The following is a 20068-nucleotide window of genomic DNA, read 5'->3' on the forward strand; positions in this document are numbered from 1 at the left end:
ATTGTCCAAAGCCGGCATCTCCACATCTGTGTTACTGAGCAGTGCAAGTGGATAAACTCAAACTGGAAAATTTCGAGGTTTAGTGAAGAGATCATTTGCATTTTCACCTTGAAGAAAGGTGCACGATCAATGTAATTTTATGAAAACACATCTGATTGGCTGTTGCTGGGGAGTGAGGTTAACACACAATATGTGGAGCAGAAAATACAGAGAGATGAACAAAGTGAATGGAGAATTTACAATTAACCAACATAACGGGGGATAAGTGTGGAAGAGAGCAACAATATGCCCTGGGAAGTTTAAATTGCAAAATCATTTTAGCCTGGGATTGTGTAGATGTGAATATTGTGCAGGAGATAGTGTGTGATAGGGGCGGGGGAAACAGGAGAACATCACTGTGTTTGTGTGTCCGTTCAGATCATGAGATCTCCGCATCATTCTTGTGTAAAACACAAATATTTTTCAACCAAATTCTCCCCCTGGATCCCTCCTACTTCTCAAAGTTAGATTTCAATGCAATTTCCATTTCGATTTCCAACTTTCAGTCGAAAACTGAGGAAGATGACAGCGATGGGGTGAGAGAGCGCGAACAGTACAGCAGCGAAACGGGATTTAATCCCAAATGCAGCCTTCAATCCGGGTGAAATCTTTTCTACAACAGACATTAGGATGTCAGACACAGTGAGGATTAAACCTGGGACAATGTGGAGCCGGGATTTGAGTGGAAATTGAGAGTATGGGACGAGAGAAAAACACAGAGAAGGCAGCAGCAGCCTGGAGCTGACAGCAGCTTGTCTCCGCCCCGTCCGCTCGCTGCCTTTAAGTTGCTCAGTGCCGCCGCCAGACGCTTCATTTCTCATCCAGTTCACATTGACGGAGTGATTTGGTGCAGAGTTCCAGACATGAGCGACAGTGCAGCCGCCGAAACGGCTCCTCCAGCCGCCGCCACAAGCAAGACAACCAAAAAGAAGGCAGCGGCTCCCTCGAAGAAAGCATCAGGTCCCAGTCTGGGCGATCTGATCCTCCAGATCGTGGCGGAAAGCAAGAATCGCAAGGGGATCTCCGCTGCCGCCATCAAGAATGAGCTGCGGAGCAAAGGGGTGGATGTGGCGAAACGGGTGGCCCTGATCAAGCAAAGTTTAAAGAGGAATGTGGAAAATGGAAAGCTGATTCAGCTCAGTGGCATTGGCGCCTCCGGCTCCTACAGACTCGCTCAGAAAACAGCGGAGCGGAAAACTGTAAAGAAGGTAAAGACAGGAGCGGCCAGGAAAACCCCAGTGAAGAAAGCGGTGGCCAAGAAAGCAACAAAGAAACCAGCAACAAAGAAAACGGCAACAAAGAAACCCACAGCCAAGAAACCAGCAGCCAAGAAACCCATCGCGAAGAAAACAGTCAAGAAAACAACCAAGAAGGCGACTCCAAAAAAGAGCGTGAAGAAAGTGACACCCAAGAAAAAGATTGTTGTGAAGAAGGTCGCGAAGGGAAAGACATCAAAGGCCAAACCCAAAGCGGCAGCAGCAAAGTCTAAGAAAGCAGGAAAGAAGTGAAATACACCGAGCAAATCCTAAACCTCTAAACCCAAAGGCTCTTCTCAGAGCCACCCACCTCTCTCAGGAATGAGCTGAACTCCCCGCGGTCAATGAATCGCTGTCCCGGCGCTGGGAGCAGATTTCAGATAGAAATGTCAATCCAATATTCCCGCTCACTCGCTGACATGTTCCAGACCCGGACCCCCCTCACACTCTGCACTCAAACATAGGGATGTTGCTGCCTCTCCCTGACCCGGGAATGGCTCCAGGGGAACACTCACACTTTGTGTTAGTTTCTTTATTCACAGATTCAGGGTGTGGGTGTAAAAGAGGAATCCTGGCGGAGAAAGCCCACCTCACAACAAACCCCAAACACATTTTATCAGCTGGGAGAGATCTGAATAAAATGCTCAACCCGTCTGGAAGAAGAGTTGTCGGGAATGGAATAGGAGCTGGGATTGAAATGGGAGAAGTCAAGTTTGACTGGCTACAGAAAGGATTGCACTGAGGCGGAATGTTACTGACAAGTCTGGATTGAATAGATCCGGGTTCCTAACTAGCTTGTATCTGATATTCCAGTTTGTACGTTTTGTTCCGCGCGCTTTTTTCACTTCTGTTTGAATTTGAATCCAAAATGTCGGTTCGAGCCGGCAGGAGGAGGAGCTGGATGGTGAAAGACATTTCACTGCTCTGTCTGTCTCTCAGTCTCCTCCCCGCCCCGCCTCTCTCTCTCGCTTTCTCAGCCAGGTCGGGGCGAGCTGTATAATAAAGGAAGCTGCAGCAGCTCCTCCCTCATTCAGCAGCGATTTGACTGAAGAAGAATCATGTCTGGCAGAGGAAAAGGAGGCAAAGGACTGGGGAAAGGCGGAGCAAAGCGGCACCGCAAAGTGCTTCGTGATAACATCCAGGGCATCACCAAGCCAGCCATCCGCCGCCTGGCTCGCCGTGGCGGGGTCAAACGGATCTCGGGCTTGATCTACGAGGAGACCCGCGGGGTGCTGAAGGTTTTCCTGGAGAATGTGATCAGGGATGCGGTCACCTACACCGAGCACGCCAAGCGCAAGACGGTCACCGCCATGGATGTGGTGTACGCTCTGAAACGCCAAGGCCGCACTCTCTATGGATTCGGCGGCTGAACAAATTCACCCAATTCTCACAAAACCCAAAGGCTCTTTTCAGGGCCGCCCAGATCCTCACATTGAGAGCACTGACCTTGGTACAGCAGCGGGCTCTTTCTACATATTGAATTTCATGCAGCTTTATCATCTGTTTCGGAATTGGACCATTCTGCATTATCCCTGTAACAATCCTGTTGCACAAGCTCTGGAAATGCCGGCGTTGGACTGGGGTAAACACAGTAAGAGTTTTAATAACACCAAGTTAAATTCCAACTGATTTATTTGGTAGCAAATGCCATTAGTTTTCGGAGCAGCACGATAGCCACGTTCCGCACACATGAGGACGGCCTCAACCGGGATATTGGGTTCATGTCACACTATCTGTAACCCCCACAGCTTGCCTGGACCTTCAGAGTCTCACTGGCTGTCCTGTCTGGAGACAAGACACATCTCTTTAGCCTGTCTTGATGCTCTCTCCACTCACATTGTTTGTATATTAAAGACTTGATTAGCTGTAAGTATTCATATTCCAATCATTATTCTGTAAATTGAGTTTGTCTTTATAGGCCCTTTTGTGAACAGAGTTCCCACTCACCTGAGGAAGGGGCTTAAGGCTCCGAAAGCTTGTGGCTTTTGCTACCAAATAAACCTGTTGAACTTTAACCTGGTGTTGTTAAACCTCTTACTGTGCAGAAAGAGGCCATCCTTCATGGTGAAGTGTGTGTGTGACACTGTTTTGCGCCTATCACTGGGAGTTTGCTCCCAGCCTGTTCTGGCTCTATCACGGAATGAATCTGAATGTGTTCCTGGTGCGAAGGCAGTGAGGAAAAGTTTGCAGTGAAATTGGCGGTATTTTTGGCGGTGAATTTTGAAAAACAGGCGCCATCCGAGCTCAGCCAATCAGAGCTGGCAGCCTGTGGTTGCTATGAGGGTGATTGGATAGGGCTGTGGCGGGAGCCAATCAGTGGCGCTGGGCGGTGCTTCAGCCAGTTGAAAAAGGGAGGCTGGAAGCCGGTCTGACATTCCGAGTTGCTGCGTTTGAAGAGATGGCCAGAACCAAGCAGACAGCGCGCAAGTCCACCGGAGGGAAAGCTCCCCGCAAGCAGCTGGCTACCAAAGCTGCCCGCAAGAGCGCTCCAGCCACGGGCGGAGTGAAGAAGCCTCACCGCTACCGGCCCGGCACTGTGGCTCTGCGGGAGATCCGCCGCTACCAGAAATCCACCGAGCTGCTGATCCGCAAGCTGCCCTTCCAGCGCCTGGTGCGGGAGATCGCTCAGGACTTCAAGACCGACCTGCGCTTCCAGAGCTCGGCCGTCATGGCGCTGCAGGAGGCCAGCGAGGCTTACCTGGTGGGGCTCTTTGAGGACACCAACCTGTGCGCCATCCACGCCAAGCGAGTCACCATCATGCCCAAAGACATCCAGTTGGCCCGACGCATCCGTGGGGAGCGCGCCTAAAAACCGACCTCAACCCCCAATCCAAAAAAGGCTCTTTTCAGAGCCAACTATTCTGTCAGGAAAAGAGCTGCACCGCGGATTGCGGATCATTAGAGCAATCTATCTAACCACCAGGGCGGGGAACATCTATTCACAGTTAAGGGAAACAGTGTATAATAGGCATATCCACATTCCAAAGGTAATAACAAATCCATGACACATACTGAGGGAATGTTTTAAACGCAATTCCTGAGATATATTGCTAATACTTTAATGTACCGACATTTTATACTGGGTGCCAGAAATATGAAGATTTCCTCGAACCCACATTCCCCTAACGTTAGATATATGAATAACGATTTTAAAATGCACATTCAGTCCGGACTGGTCAATGCAGAATTCAATCTCCCTTCATCCGGGAAATGCATCCAATGTTATTTGTAGGGAGACACATAAATGAATGAAAGGAAGAGTGGTTCTCAATTGTGATTTGTAACACGTACAAATTTAATTCCTGTACTCTTCTCTAAGAGGATAATGATGCATTGTCAGACAGATATGGATCAATCGCACACTCAGTGGCTGCAAAATATTGATAGAAAAATTACAACACGTCAAATTTGAGAGGCTGATATAGAAACATGTCCGCACTTATCTTCCTACGCGTTGACCCTCCCCGCCCTTTCACAGATACTCAATCCAGCTCATTCTAGTGAAGAAATCTCTCATTCGCCACCAATCAGACGGATAACGGGTCACCCTTTCTCAGAGAAAGTGGGTGGCTCTGAAAAGAGCCTTTGGGTTGTTAGATTTCAGTGGTCACTTCACTTGGTCTTCGATGCCGCGGAGGATTTCTTTGGCAGCAGCACGGCCTGGATATTGGGCAGCACCCCTCCCTGAGCGATGGTCACCTTTCCCAGCAGCTTGTTGAGCTCCTCGTCGTTACGCACGGCCAACTGGAGGTGTCTGGGGATGATGCGGGTTTTCTTGTTGTCCCGGGCCGCGTTGCCGGCCAGCTCCAGGATTTCAGCCGTCAGATACTCGAGCACTGCAGCCAGGTAGACCGGGGCTCCGGCACCCACACGCTGCGCATAGTTGCCCTTTCTCAGGAGCCTGTGAACACGGCCCACCGGGAACTGCAGTCCAGCCCGGGAGGAGCGAGACTTGGCCTTAGTCCGAGTTTTTCCGGTCTTTCCTCTTCCAGACATGGTGACAATCTCTCAAAGACTTTGACAGAGAATGAGAAAAGCCGCCCAGATTCACTTCTCTTATAGCTTGGGGAGGGATGGCGGTGCACACATTGCTGATTGGCTATGGGGAAAACCTGATGACACCTTCTCCATAATGACCAATCAGATATCTGTTTAAAGCACCAATCGGGAAAGGCCACGGTGCTGAAGGTGGAAAGGGCGCCAAATTCTCAGATTCCAACCGATTCATTATTTCAAATAAGCGCCAAAATACACAGGAAAAGTCGAATAGGAACTGTAAAAAATGTTAATGCCTAATTCAGATTTCAGCTCAAGATTAGAATACACTCCATTTCTCTTCCTAATCTAAAATTTCCCTTTCTCAGGCAGTTTCTGGTTTTATGTGTGGGATTTCTGCGTAACTGTCAACAAGTCGGAAATTAGTTGAAGGAACCCACCGCGGGAAATTTGAATTAAAATCAGGAGCAACATTTTCAAATTCCAACCGATTGATTTTCACGTTTAAAATCCCGCCAACAAGAAATAATTCAAATAACAAACCAGCTTTTAATGTGATTTTTTTTAACATTCATCCAATCTATCTTTCTCCAGTTCCTGATTGTGTCTGTCTGGTTAATGAGTACAGGGCAATAATTCGAAAATAGCGCCAAATTAGCAGAATCCCAAAATGTTTTTTTTTTAATTCAACATGGATGAGACCGTCGATATATGTCAGAATCAAGGAAATGCTTTCACCCGGAAAGTCTCCAGAATAGTCAACACCGCTCAATGACCATGTTTAGAAACTACCGTCCAGTATTTTACTGGTTCCTATTTTATCACAAGTCTCAGATTCGCTTTTACAAACCGGGATCCATTCGAGTTTAATCTCGGTCTTTTTTGAAACCCGCTTTCCTGGCGGCGGGAAGTCCCATTTCTAGTACTTTGGACGACAATGGTGCGGATTTTGAACAAATTAACATTGTATTATAAAACAATATTCTAATACCGTCTCCGTGTTATGGACTGCTGCCGATTGGCGCCGCTCAAAAGCAGAGAGCACATCTTGGTTTAAATTTGCCAGTATTGAGATTGATGCTTCATAAAACACCAGTGCTTACAGGGAATGAAATGATCGGTTACAGAGACAAAACCGGAACAGAACTGGAATTGGAAACATTTGTTTCCTATTTGCTGTCTCTCCCTAAAGACAGTGAAACTGTCCGAATATCAACTCAGGGGGTCAGTGGCCAGACATTATTCGTCGGCAATAGTTAAGACTAATAGCCAAACAGGCGAGAACTCTATTATCCAGAACATCCGGACTGAAACACTAACGAAAAAAAAATTAGAAGTATATTTCAAAAACAAATATAGTATAGCTTTCTCACAGAAGTTGTGGGTGGCTCTTAAAAGAGCCGTTGCGTATATTTTTCAGTGCATTGTGTAGTTTTACTTGGAGCTGGTGTACTTGGTCACCGCCTTTGTCCCCTCCGACACGGCGTGCTTGGCCAGTTCCCCGGGCAGCAGCAGGCGCACGGCGGTCTGGATCTCCCGGGAGCTGATGGTGCTGCGCTTGTTGTAATGGGTCAGGCGGGAAGCCTCACCCGCGATGCGCTCGAAGATGTCGTTAACGAACGAGTTCATGATGCTCATGGCCTTGGAGGAGATGCCGGTATCGGGGTGAACCTGCTTCATCACTTTGTAGATGTACAGACTGTAACTCTGCTTCCTGGTCTTCCTCCTCTTCTTACCACTTGCGGTTGCCGGTTTCTTCTGCGCTTTTTTGGCGCCCTTCTTGGAACCTTGGAGTTTCTTTTCTTCAGGCATGGTGCATGAAGACTGCAGACACAGAATAACTGAAACGTCCCCAGAACTCCTCTCTTAAAGATTAACCCAGACAACTATGCAAATGAAGGATGGGCGAAAGACGTGTTCATCATTGACTAATCTATAATGATGCTGTGTTTTCTGCTTATTTCATTGGTTCGGTCCGATAACCAATCACAGTTATTGCTCCTCACATCCACAAATTCTCTGCAGCCACATCCTCCACTCCCCTTACTGCCTCCTTATTCAAACAATTCCCTAACTTCCTCACTGCTGATAAAACCACATCACTATAAAATACTGCTGACACCGTTCACACCTCTTCCCTTCCTCACGAGTAAGAACTGCTCCTTATTTTATTCCATCGACTCGATGTCGCAGTCCAGAATATTTGAGTTCAATCCCAAAGGCTGGTTAGCACTGCTGCCTCGCAGCGCCAGGGATCCGGGATCAAATTCGCCCTCGGATCACTGTCGGTGTGGAGTTTGCACGTTCTCCCCGTGTCTGCATGGGTTTCCTCCGGGTGCTCTGGTTTGCCCCCACAAAGATGCGCAAGTTAGGTTTATTGGCCATGCTAAATTGCCTCTTAATATCCCAACATAAGGTAAAATTTAAAGTAAAGTTTATTTACTACACACAAAAAGGCTCACATTAACACTGCAATGAAGTTACTGTGAAAATCTCCCAGTCGCCACACTCCGGCGCCTGTTCAGGTATACTGAGGGATAATTTAGTATTGCCAATGCATCTAACCAGCACTCCTTTCGGACTGTGGGAGGAAACCAGAGCACCCAGAGTAAACCCACGCAGACACGGGGAGAACATGCAAACTCCACACAGTCACCCAAGCCAAGAATCGAATGCGGGTTCCTGACACCGTGAGGCAGCAGTACTAACCACTGTGCCAACATTCCACCCCTACAACGTGTGTTGGTTAGGGGATTAGCTGAGTAAATACGTTATGGAGATAGGGGTCTGGGTAACATGTTTTCTCAGGGAGTAGCTGCAGACTCAATGGACCGAATGGCCTGCTTCTGTACTATAAAGATGACATGATGAAACTGCGGCTCATGTGCACGTTGCTGACACAAGTCCCCCAGTGGACATGGGTATCAGGTCAATCTCAAAAAGCCTGACTGTAAAAGACCTCTGCCATCTATCCGATCCTCGTGTTTATATGGGCAGCATGGTGGCACAGTGGTTCACACTGCTGCCTCACAGCACCAGGGACCTGGGTTCGATTTCTGGCTTGGATCACTGTCTGTGTGGAGTTTGCACATTCTCCCTGTGCCTGCGTGGGTTCCCTCTGGGTGCTCTGGTCTCCTCCCACAGTCCAAAGATGTGTGGGTTAAATGGTTTGGCCATGCAAAATTGCTCCTTAGTGTCAGGGAGACTAGCTGGGGTAAATACATGGGGTTAGGGGGATAGGGCCTGGGTGGGGTTGTGGTTGGTCCAGACTCAATGAGCCGAATGGCCTCTTTCTGCACTGTAGGATTCTATGATTTAGTATTATTCAGTATTAGACATTCTATGTTTCATTATTATCATCAATATTATTTCATAGTTTACATCTTCTGACACGGAAGTTTCATTATTAACTCTGTTTCTCCACAGGTTTTCTCCGGGAGTTCTGGATTCCTCCCATATTCCAAATATGTGCAACGTAGGTGGATTGGACATGCTAAATAACCACTTCATGTTCAAAGATGTACAGGTTAAGTGGATTCGCGATGGCAAATTGCCCCTTGGTGTCAAAATATCAGCAAATTAGATGAATTAAATATGGTAAATGGGTGGGGTTATGGGGATAGAGTCGAGGGTAGTGTCTGGTTGGGATGCTTGGAGGGATGGTGCAGCCTCTTTCTGCACTGTTGGGATTCTATGGTTCTATCTCTGGGTGTTTGGAAATGAATCTACCAGTTGCTGCAAATCATGTTTTCTTGTTTACTCTGTTCATGTCAGTGCATGGAAGATGTGGGTTGTTCTCTGTGGCTGCCAAACTTTGATAATTGTTGCAGTGTGAGCCAACCTGATTCCGTTGTCCCATGTGTATGTGAGTATGTTATTTCATTTTGGTTTCTGACAGTTTCTCACACAGGAAATTATAATGGTTCCAACCTGTGTCATTTTTTGGTTCGCTGATCACTATTCAACACAGAATCTGAGAGTTTCTGGAATGTGAGAGTGGAATTTCACTCATATGTGATTATTTGTGTCTGGATTTTATTCTCTACCTGTTAGCTACTTCATTATAATTGTCATAATTCTGTAAGCATTTTATTTTATAATTGATTGAGGGTTTTCAAACTCTGTCTCTGGAATGTGGATATGCCAATTATTCACTGCCTTTTCCTGAATTGTGAACAGATGTCTTTTTTTTCCCTGTCTTGGTCCTCGCATTTTAAAGTGGGTTGTACAATATATCTCTGATAGGAAAACAATAAATTGCATAGGATTGGAGCACATTGCCCATCGCTCCTGCTCCACCATTCAATGTGATCATGAATGGTGTTGGATTTCACACTGATTTTCCAAATTGTTGTCCCATATCCTCGCCTTCTCAAAAGACTAAACTCGAGGTAACATAACTCTAATTTACTCAGTCTCTCATCATATGGCACCCTGAACCCAGGTACTAATTTAGTAAACACTTGTGAGTATTGTTAACAATAGTAATCTGGTTCTCTGATCTCTTTATGGGATTCTGGGTTTTAGGATTTATCGTTCTGCAAGTGGGTGTTGCTATTGTTTGTCTCACTGTCAGAACAAAGTTTTGCTTTTATATCAGTCAGTTTGTGGTACTCTGCCTGTTGTTTTCCATTCTCGAGAGTAGAAATCCTTTTATTTGATGATTATTCTTCAGGATTGTAAAATAGGATGTTCATTCTATGATTTCTCCTCCCTGTGAATGCTGAATGATTTGCATTACTCTGCACACACCATTTGCACATGTAAAGTTGTGTATTTATTCCCTCTTTGTATCAATTGGTATTTGTAATGTAGCAAAACTGGGATTAAATCTGTCTCTAAAATTATCTGGTACAACCTGTGAGAGTGGGTTCCAGCAGAATCTGTCTGGAACAAATGTGAGGTTGAAGTTGATTGTGATCCCATCAAAACCGTTGAGTTAGATTTATTTTGTGTCATTCAGTCTGTGGCATGTCATGTGACTGTGGATTCAGCTCTGTGTCTATTCGACTTTGAAATATATCGACTGCAATTATTACTGTGGTTATAGCTCTGTGCGTATTTTTCTCGTAATGTATACAGCTTCTGCCTGTAAATTATATTTTGTCCATTCTACTACAAATTACTATTTCATTCCAATGTCAGACAGGATATTTAAGTCTAGCTTTTTAAAAATTCTGTAATTGTAGTCTCCTCCTCTCACCTGGGTTAGAGGGAAATGTTAAATAGTCACCCAATTGTGCACTGTTTTACTCTTGGACTGAAAGTTGTTCTTTAGCTTGGGAGTCCAAATATGTGCGGGACCATAGTTTCAGGGGGGTGAACAGGGTAAATGTGTGGGGTTGCGGGAATAGGACCTGGATGGGATTGTGGTCGGTACGGACTTGATGGGATGAATGGCTTTCTTCTGTACTGTGGGGATTCTATGATTCTATGAACAGTACGGGACTGAATAATTATACTCTTTGTTACATTGGGCCTGATGATCTTGCAGTATCTGTGTACTTTGTGAGTGACACTTATCTACATTGTGTCGGAATTAGCTGAGCATTTCAGGTGCTTAAGTTCTGTCTTTTTAAATTGATACTATTATGTATCGACCTCAATTCAGAAGGCATCAGGAGTATCCATTGCCCAGGTTTGTTTGAATTTTTTTTGTATGTTACATTTTTGTTTTGTGCAAGAATGATGCGGAGATCTCACAATCTGAATGGACACACAAACACAGTGATATTCTCCTGTTTCCCCCACCCCTATCACACAGTCTCTCCTGCACATTATTCACATCTACACAATCACAGGCTAAAATGTTTTGGAAATTGAAACTTCCGAGGGCATATTGTCCCTCTCTTTCCCCTGCTATGTTGGATAATTGTAAATTCTACATTCACTTTGTTAATCTCTCTGTATTTCCTGCCCCACGTATTGTGTTAACCTCACTCCCCAGCAGCAGCCAGATGTGTTTTCATGAAATTACATTGATCGTGCAGCTCTCCTCAAGGTGAAAATACAAATGATATTTTCACTAAACCTCAAGATTTTCCAGTTTGAGGTTATCCTCCTGCACTGCTCAGTAACACTAAACCCTGAACTCAACAGCAGGGACGTCCAGTTAAAGAATAGTCCCCAGTCGCTGATCCTGGAGTTTCTGACAGTCACAGGCAAACTCTGACCATTCTGATCCAAACTGGATATTTTTTAAAAAGGGATAAAATCCTGGACATTCTGAGAAGACGGAACAGAAACCATGTCACCCACAACATGGCAGCAGTGTTCACAGTGAGTGTCAGTGTTACACATGTTAGCATTTTGTCCAAATCATGCGCAATAACATACTGGAAAGAGAGAGAGATATGCAGACACATAGCCAGACACATAGACTAAGGGAGAGGGAGATGGAGAAATGAGCGACATGGAGATAGCGGAACAGAGTGACAGAGTAAGAGAAAGATTGAGAAAGACAGACAAACACAAAAGGATAGAGATAAAGGGAGAGTTAGGGACAAAAATGGGAGATACATATAGTTAGAGAGACAGAGAGAGAGTGAGAGATAAACACACACAGCAAAAGACAGAGAGAGGGAAAGTGAGACAGATAGAGAGATATTGGGACAGAACTACAGAGAAATGGAATGGAAAACATAGCGAGTAATAGAGAGAGAGGAAGACAGAGGGAGAGAGAGAGAGATGGTGAGACAAATAGAGACACACTTAGAGTGATATAGAGAGTCACACTGAGACGGGAGGCACAGTGACAGATAAAGAGAGATTGAGGGAGATAGAACGGGAGAGACTCATAGAGGGACAGAGAAAATGAATGATAGAGACAGAGAGAGAGGAGGAATGGGTGAATGAAAATTCAATATTAAGTTGAAGTTAAGTCTATTTATTCGTGTCACAAGTTAGCTTACATGAGCACTGCAATGAAGCTACTGTGAAAATCTCCTAGTCGCCACCATCCGGTGTCTGTTCAGGTACACTGAGGGAGAATTTAGCATGGCCAATGAACCTAACAAGCATATCGTTTAGACTCTGGGAGGAAGCAGAGTACCAATGCCAACATGAGGAGAACATGCAACCTTCACACAGACAGTGCCCCAAGCTGGGAATCAATCCCGAATCCCTGGCACTGTGAGAAGGTATTGTATTCCAGTTCCAAGCTCTGTGTCAACATCAGAATGAAGAACAATATTACAATAACACATGCATTAGCAGAGGTAATATGTGGTATGAATACAGCATTAGAATGCATACATACAACAATTCATAATTGCACCGCAAGCATACTCAAAGGGGATAGAATTGCTTTGGAAACAGATCAGAGTGTGCGACTTTGTAAACCAGGGGAGTGTGTAAAACAGGGGAGTGTGTAAAACAGGGGAATGCTGAAACTGGGGAAAGTGTTTACTGGGTGCGTGTTAAACAGGGGAGTGTGTAAACTGGGGAATGAGTATACCAGTTGAGTTTATCAAGCAGAGGAATGTGTATAACAGTGGAGTGTCTAAAGCCAGGGAATGTGTACATCTGGGGCGTGCCTTTACCAAGGGAATGTATAAAGTCATGGGAATCCGTTTGTCAGGGATGTGTGTATACCAGGAGAGTCTGTGATCCTCAGGGATTTACCTATTGAATTCAACTTAAAATTGGGAAAGCGTGAAAATAGTAATGTTCTACATTTCAATAAGATTTCACATAACAGACTACGGTGTAAAGTTGAAGCACATGGAATTGCAGGTCGTGTCTTGAGATGGATAGAAAGTTGGCTAGCAGACAGGAAGCAAAAGGTTGGCAGAAATGAGTCCTTTTTGAATGGCAGTCAGTGAAAAATGGGGTTACACAGGGATCTGTGCTAGGACCCCAACTGTTTACATTATATATTAATGATTTGGAAGAGGGATTTGAATCTATTATCTCCAAATTTGCAGATGATACAAAGTTGGTTGGGGGGTGAGCAATGAGGATGATGCAGAGATGCTCAGTGATTTGGACAGACTGAGTGTGTGGATATGTGCATGGCAGATGCAGTATAATGTGGATTAATGTGATTTCATGCATTTTGGTAGTATTAATAGGAAGACTTGAATGGGTGTAAATTGAGAGAGGTGGATAATCAGCGAGACCTTGGGGTCCTCGTACATCAGTCACTGAAAGTACGGCATCAGGTATAACAGGCAGTAAAGAAGGCAAATGGTATGTTGGCCTTCATAGTGTGACGATTTGAGTATACGGATAGGGATGTTTTGCTGCAATTGTAAAGGGCGTTTGTGAGGCCAAAGCTGGAGTACTGTGTGCAATTTTGGTGTTAATATCTGAGGAAGGATATCATTCCTATCGAGGAAGTACAGTGAAGGTTTGCCAGGCTGGTTCCTGGGATGGCATATCTGTCATATGAGGAGAGACTAACTTGGTTAGGATTATGTTCACTGGAGTTTAGAAGAGCGAGAGGGGATCTCATAGGAAATAATAAAATTTTAACAGCGTCAGACAGGGTAGATTCAGTAAAAATGTTCCCAATGGTGGGGGAGGCCAGATCTTGAGGTCCTAGTTTGATATGGGGTAAACCATTTAGAACTGAGGTGGGGAGAAATTTCTTCACCCAAGGGGTGGTGAATGTGCAGAATTCACAACCACACAATGTAGTTGAGGCCAAAACGTTTGATTTCAAGAAGAAATTAGATAACAGCTCTTGGGGCTGAAGGGGTCAAGGGATATGGGGGGAGGGGAGATCAGGATATTGAATTTGATGATCAGCCATGATCAAAATGAATGGCGGAGCAGACTCGAAGGGGCGAATGGCTTACTCCTGCTTCTAGTTTCTATGTAATGGCATGAGAGAGGGTGCAGAGGAAATTCACCATGATTTTGCCTGGGCTGAAGCGTTTCATCTCCAAAGAGAGGTTGATAATGCCAGGATTGTTTCCCTTAGAGAAGAGATGATAGATTGGAATTAACTGTTTTCTTTAGTGGAAGGGTCAATAACCAGGGAGCATAGATTGAAGTTAATCCCAAAGGCTGGTTAGCACTGCTGTCTCACAGCGTCGGGGACCCGGGATCAATTCCGGCATCGGGTAATTGTCTGTATGGAGTTTGCATGTTCTCAGCGTGTCTGCATGGATTTCATCTGGGCGCTCCGGTTTCTTCCCACAATCCAAAGATGCGTAGGTTGGGATTATTGGCTATGCTAAATTGCCTCTTCATGTTCCAACATATGTATGTTAGGGGATTAGCTGAGTAAATATGTTATTGTGATAGTGATCTGCGTAACATGTTTTTGCAGAGAGTAGCTGCAGCCTCGATGGGCCGAATGGCCTGCTTCTGTACTGTAGAGATGACATGATGAAACTGCGGCTCATGTGCACATTGCTGACACAAGTCCGCCAGCTGACATGGATATCAGGTCAATGACAAAAACCTGACTGTAAAAAGACCTCTGCCATCTATCCTTCCCAGTGCATATTTGTGCTTATATTCTGTATTCGACATTCTATGGTTCATTATTACAATCAGTGCTATTCCATAATTTACAGCTTCTGACACGCAAGTTTCATTATTAGCTCTGTTTCTCCACAGGCGTCATCCAGGAGCTCTGGATTCCTCTCATATTCCAAATATGTGCAGCTTAGGTGGATTGGCCATGCTAAATAACCCTTTTGTGTTCAAAGATGCGCAGGTTAGGTGGTTTGGCCATGGTAAATTACCCTTTAGTGTCAAAAGATTAGCAAGTGAGATGAATTAAACATGGTAAATGCATGGAGTTATGGGGATAGGAGAGGGTAGTGTCTGGTTGGGATGCTCGGAGTGTCAGTGCAGAAAGAATCTGCACTGTTGGGATTCTATGGTTCTGTGTCTGGGTGTTTTGAAATGAATCTACCAGACGCAGCAAATCATGTGGCTTTTTTTTTACTCTGTTCATGTCAGTGCATGGAAGATGTGGGTTGTTCTCTGTGGCTGCCAGACTTTACTTTGATAATTGTGGCAGTGTGAGCCAACCTGATACAGTTATCCACGTCTATGTGAGTATGTTATTTAATTTTGGTTTCTAACAGTCTCTGATGCAGGAAATTATAACGGTTCCAAACCTTGTCATGTTCTGGTTCACTGATTGCTGTGCTACTCAGTATCTGAGATTTTCTGGTGTGTGGAAGTGGAATTTCACTTGTAAGTGATTGTTTGTGTCTGGAATTCATTCTTTACCTGTTAGTTACTTCATCATAATCATATCATAATTCTGTAAGCAATTTTTTGGATAAATGATTGAGGGTTTTCAAACTCTATCTGGAATGTGGCTATGCCCATTATTCACTGTCCTTCCCTGAATTGTGAACAGATGTTTTTTTTTCTTCCCTGTTTTGTTCCTCGCATTTTAAAGAGGGTTGTACAATGTACCTCTCACAGGAACACAATAATTTGCACAGGATTAAAGCATGTGGCCCATCACTCCTGCCCCACCATTCAATGTGATCACGAATGATGTTGGATTTCACACTGATTTTCCAAACTGTTGTCCCATATCATTCACCTTCTCAAAAGACTAAACTCTGGGGAATATAATCCTCATTTACTCAGTCTCTCATCATAGGGCACCCTGAACCCAGGTACTAATTTAGTAAACACTTGTGAGTACTGTTAACAATAGTAATCTGGTTCTCAGATCTCTTTATGGGATTCTGGGTTTCAGAATTTATGGTTCTGCAAGTGGGTGTTGCTCTTGTTTGTCTCACTGTCAGAATAAAATTTTCCTTCTATATCAGTCAGTCTGTGGTACTCTGCATGTTGTTTTCGATTCTCGAGAGGAGAAATCAGAGAGTGAACACCCTATTATCCAATCCTTAAATGCAATCCTGAAACAAAAGGATTTCTACTCTCGAGTGAATGCTGAACGATTTGCATCACTCTGCATACACCATTTTCACATCTGAAATGTGAAGTTGTGTATTTTATATCCCTGTGTATCGCTCAGTATTTGTAATGTCGCAAAACTGGAATTAAATCTGTCTTTAAAATGATCCAGTCCAATCTGTGAGAGTGGGTTCCAGCAGGATCTGTCTGGAACAAATGTGAAGTTGAAGTTGATTGTGATCCAGTCAAAACCTTTGAGTTAGATTTCTTCAGTGTCATTCAGTCTGTGGCATGTCATGTGACTCCGGATTCAGCTCTGTGTCTATTGCACTTTGAAATATATCGACTGCAAATATTACTGTGGTTATAGCCCTGTGCGTATTTTTCTCGTAATCTTACTGAGGTGGGATTATTGCATGGCTTGTCAGTTTATTGGAGATTCTGAGATTCTGGACATGATTCTCTATCTGTCACTCTCTAAAATCAACTACAAGTGTGGATTAAGTCAGTTCTCATCAAGTTCCAGCTGACATTGAGTGTATGATTCATTTGAATATCCTGTGTTTCTGCCGTTGGGTATTAATGTGCCACTATCTGTCTTTTAGTGCCTGATATATTGTATCATTTCTGGACACATTGTATTTGATTGTAGGGTAGATTCTGTATTAATGCAGATTTTATATGAACAAGATTATTTTCTTGATTCGTCAGTTTCAGAGAGTGTAAGTGATTGTGGGATTTATTATATAGATTTCAGTCTTGGCAGTTTTTATAACTAAGGGCTGCATCCTCAATCTGTCAGCCTCCAGTGCGGTGTGTATATGTAGGAATCATTCTGTTGTTGTTTTGTCTCTGGTATGTTTCGGAAGCTATTGTTCTTGGGTCTGTCTGAGGCAAGAATGTAAATGGCAGATTAATTTTGCAGCTATGATTCTGTCATTATCCATAAAAGTGTAGTTTTGAATCTGTATCTGTTTTGTCGTATATAAGTGGGGGACGAGGGGAGATCTTATTGAAACTTACAGGATACGGCAAGGCCTGGATAGAGTGGACGTGGAAGGATGTTTCCACTAGTCGGAAAAACTAGAACCAGAGGGCACAACCTCAGGCTGAAGGGACGATCCTTGGATGAATTTCTTCAGCCAGAGGGTGGTGAATCTGTGGAACTCTTTGCCGCAGAAGGCTGTGGAGGCCAGATCATTGAGTGTCTTTAAGACAGAGATAGATAGGTTCTTGATTAATAAGGGGTTCATGGATTATGGGGAAAAGGCAGTAGAATGGGGATGAGAAAAATATCAGCCATGATTGAATGGTGGAGCAGACTCGATGGGCCGAGTGGCCTAATTCTGCTTCTATGTCTTATGGTCTTATGGGGTATAGTACTTATTTTTTTTTAAGTTAATTTTTATTTCAAGCATTGAGTTGGAATTTATTTGTTTAACATCTTAACATATCGAAATTTGTTTGATATAATTTATAATATGGATTTGATGTATGTTATAGTAATAGACTAATCTCACTAACTGTATTTGAGTTGTGGAATAGTATTCATTTGAAACTATGAATAATAAAATGTGGATGTATCAATCAGGATTTGGGTGGGATTGTGGTCGGTACAGACTCAATGGGCTGAATGGCCTCCTTCTGTACTGTAGGATTCTATGATTCTATGAACAGTGTCGGACTGAACAATTACATTCATTGTTACATTGGGCCTGATGATCTGGCTGTGTCTGTGTACTTTGTGAGTGACACTTTATCCACATTGTCTTGGAATTAGCTCAGCATTTTAGATTTTAAGTTCTGTCTTTTTAAATTGATACTATTATGTACCTAACTCAATTCAGAAGACATCAGGAGTATCCATTGCCCGGGTTTGTTCCCGCTTTTTTTGTATGTTTCAAACAATTACTGTTTTAATGATTATTTTTGTTTTGAAATCATTTATTAATTTCCTATTTATTAATTTACCAGTACTTTTGTTGCAACAAAGTTTCAAGAAACTTTAATCCAAGAAACAAACATAATTTTACATTTACATTTACTTTGATGTTCTTATTTTACACTACACTAAACACTCTGCATTTATAGAAATGCTTCATACCCTTGATCTTTAGAACTTTAAATTTGATGAATATAATGATTTGTGAACAGTTGAATCTGACAGTACCAATTTCCTGTTACTTCACTCCATGTTAAAATGTTTCCGAATGAATCTTTACCTTGTGCTCATTTTCGACCAGCAGATGGCAACAACAATCCACAATAAGTTGGATCTTGCCATCTGTGAACACAAACTGGAAAGCAGTGGGCCTGATTCTGCACTTGGAGCTGGTGCATACATGTGTGTCCAGTGGGGGTTGGTGTTTCTGCATCTCTTGTTTTCTAGTTTGGGAGAATGTCTTCTCTTCTACATTTTTTAATGAGGCCAAGTGAATAAAATGCAATAAAGTTGATGAACTAATCACGCAGACAGATGTAAACGGGCACAATATAAGTGGGATTACGGAGACATGGCTGCAGGTGACCAGGGATGGGAATTGAATGTCCCAGGGTATTCAATATTTAGGAAGGACAGGCACAAAGGAAAAGGTGGTGGAGTGACACTGCTGGTTAAAGAGGAAATTAACACAACAGTGGGAAAGGATATTAGCTCTGACAACGCAGAGTCTGTATGGGTAGAGGTGAGAAATACCAAGGGGCAAAAAACATTAGTGTCATATATATAGACCCCCAAGCTGCAGTTGTGATGTTGGGAATGGATTAAACATGAAAATAGAGATGCATGTGATCAGGGAATATCGGTGATCATGGGTGATTTAAATCTGCACACAGATTGGGCAAATCAAATTAGCCACAATGCCGTAGAGGAGGAATTCCTGGAGTGTATACGGGAAGGTTTTCTTGATATACCTGGAGGAACCAACTAGAGAGCAGGCCATCTTAGACTGGGTACTGTGTAATGAGAAGGGAATCATTGCCAATCTAGCTGTACGAGACACCTTGGGGATGAGCGACCATAACAGGAGAGAATCTTTTGTCAAGATGGAGAATGAAGTAGTTGATTCAGAGACCAGGATGCTGAATCTTAATAAAGAAAACTATGAGCATTTGAGGCACAAGTTGGCCGAGATAGATTGGGAGAGTCACTTAAAGGGATGACAGTGGATAAGCAATGGCAAACATTCAAGGAATGCACGGGGGAACTGGAGCAACTGTTTATTCCTCTCTGGCACAAAAGCAAAATGGGCAAGTGCGCCAATCCATGGTTCACAAAGGAAATTAGAGAGAGTATCTGATCCAAGGGAGAAGCATACAGATTGCCAAGAATAGTAATAGGTCTGAGGATTGGGAGCAGTTTAGAATTCAGCAAAGAAAGAGCAAGGGATTGATTAAGAAGGGGAAAATACGGTACAAAAGTAAGCTTGCAGGGAACATAAAGACTGACACTAAGAGTATCTATAGATACGTGAAGAGAAAGAGGTTGGTGAAGACAAGTGTAGGTCTCCTGCAGACACAAAAGGGGGAAAGTATAATAGGGGACAAAGAAATGGCTGAGCAACTGAATACATACTTTGGTTCTGTCTTCACAAAAGAGGACAGAAATGTTGGAGAATGCAAGATTTACTGAGAGGGAAGAACTCAGGGAGATCAATATTAGTAGAGAAATAGTGCTGGGAAAATTGATGGGATTGAAGGCGGATAAATCCCCAGGGCTTTATAATCTACATCCCAGAGTACTTAAGGAAGTGGTTCTAGAAATAGTGGATGCATTGGTGGTCGTCTTCCAGGATTCTATAGACTGGGGAACAGTCCCTGAAAATTGGAGGGTAGCTAATATCATTCCAATATTCAAAAAGGGAGGTAGAGAGAAAACAGAATTATAGACCACTAAGCTTAACATCGGTGGTGTGGGAAAAAAATCTTGAATCCATTAT

At 43.6% G+C, this 20068-nt stretch overlaps 4 protein-coding genes across 4 annotated transcripts; 2 read left to right on the forward strand and 2 right to left on the reverse strand.

The window, feature by feature from the left end:
• The first annotated feature begins 2353 nt into the window (after positions 1-2353).
• LOC144494040 (histone H4) lies at positions 2354-2665 on the forward strand. Its single transcript, XM_078213615.1, has one exon. It carries the CDS (start codon positions 2354-2356, stop codon positions 2663-2665), a length of 312 nt encoding a protein of 103 aa, XP_078069741.1.
• A 1028-nt stretch (positions 2666-3693) lies between these two features.
• Positions 3694-4104, forward strand: LOC144494194 (histone H3). Its single transcript, XM_078213797.1, has one exon. It carries the CDS (start codon positions 3694-3696, stop codon positions 4102-4104), a length of 411 nt encoding a protein of 136 aa, XP_078069923.1.
• A 742-nt stretch (positions 4105-4846) lies between these two features.
• Positions 4847-5291, reverse strand: LOC144494196 (histone H2A type 1-J-like). The gene has a single exon (XM_078213798.1). The coding sequence runs from the start codon at positions 5289-5291 to the stop codon at positions 4908-4910; it is 384 nt and encodes a 127-aa protein (XP_078069924.1). The 3' UTR covers positions 4847-4907.
• A 1418-nt stretch (positions 5292-6709) lies between these two features.
• On the reverse strand, positions 6710-7103 carry LOC144494197 (histone H2B 1/2-like). The gene has a single exon (XM_078213799.1). The coding sequence runs from the start codon at positions 7101-7103 to the stop codon at positions 6726-6728; it is 378 nt and encodes a 125-aa protein (XP_078069925.1). The 3' UTR covers positions 6710-6725.
• Positions 7104-20068: the final 12965 nt, after the last annotated feature.

Source organism: Mustelus asterias, chromosome 5 (genome assembly GCF_964213995.1).
Source record: "Mustelus asterias chromosome 5, sMusAst1.hap1.1, whole genome shotgun sequence".
Classification (NCBI taxonomy): Eukaryota; Metazoa; Chordata; class Chondrichthyes; order Carcharhiniformes; family Triakidae; genus Mustelus; species Mustelus asterias.

What these genes read in the sequence shown, in the direction of transcription:
- LOC144494040 (XM_078213615.1), top strand. Translation starts at nt 2,354, where the DNA reads ATGTCTGGCAGAGGAAAAGGAGGCAAAGGACTGGGGAAAGGCGGAGCA.
- LOC144494194 (XM_078213797.1), top strand. Translation starts at nt 3,694, where the DNA reads ATGGCCAGAACCAAGCAGACAGCGCGCAAGTCCACCGGAGGGAAAGCT.
- LOC144494196 (XM_078213798.1), bottom strand. Translation starts at nt 5,291, where the DNA reads ATGTCTGGAAGAGGAAAGACCGGAAAAACTCGGACTAAGGCCAAGTCT.
- LOC144494197 (XM_078213799.1), bottom strand. Translation starts at nt 7,103, where the DNA reads ATGCCTGAAGAAAAGAAACTCCAAGGTTCCAAGAAGGGCGCCAAAAAA.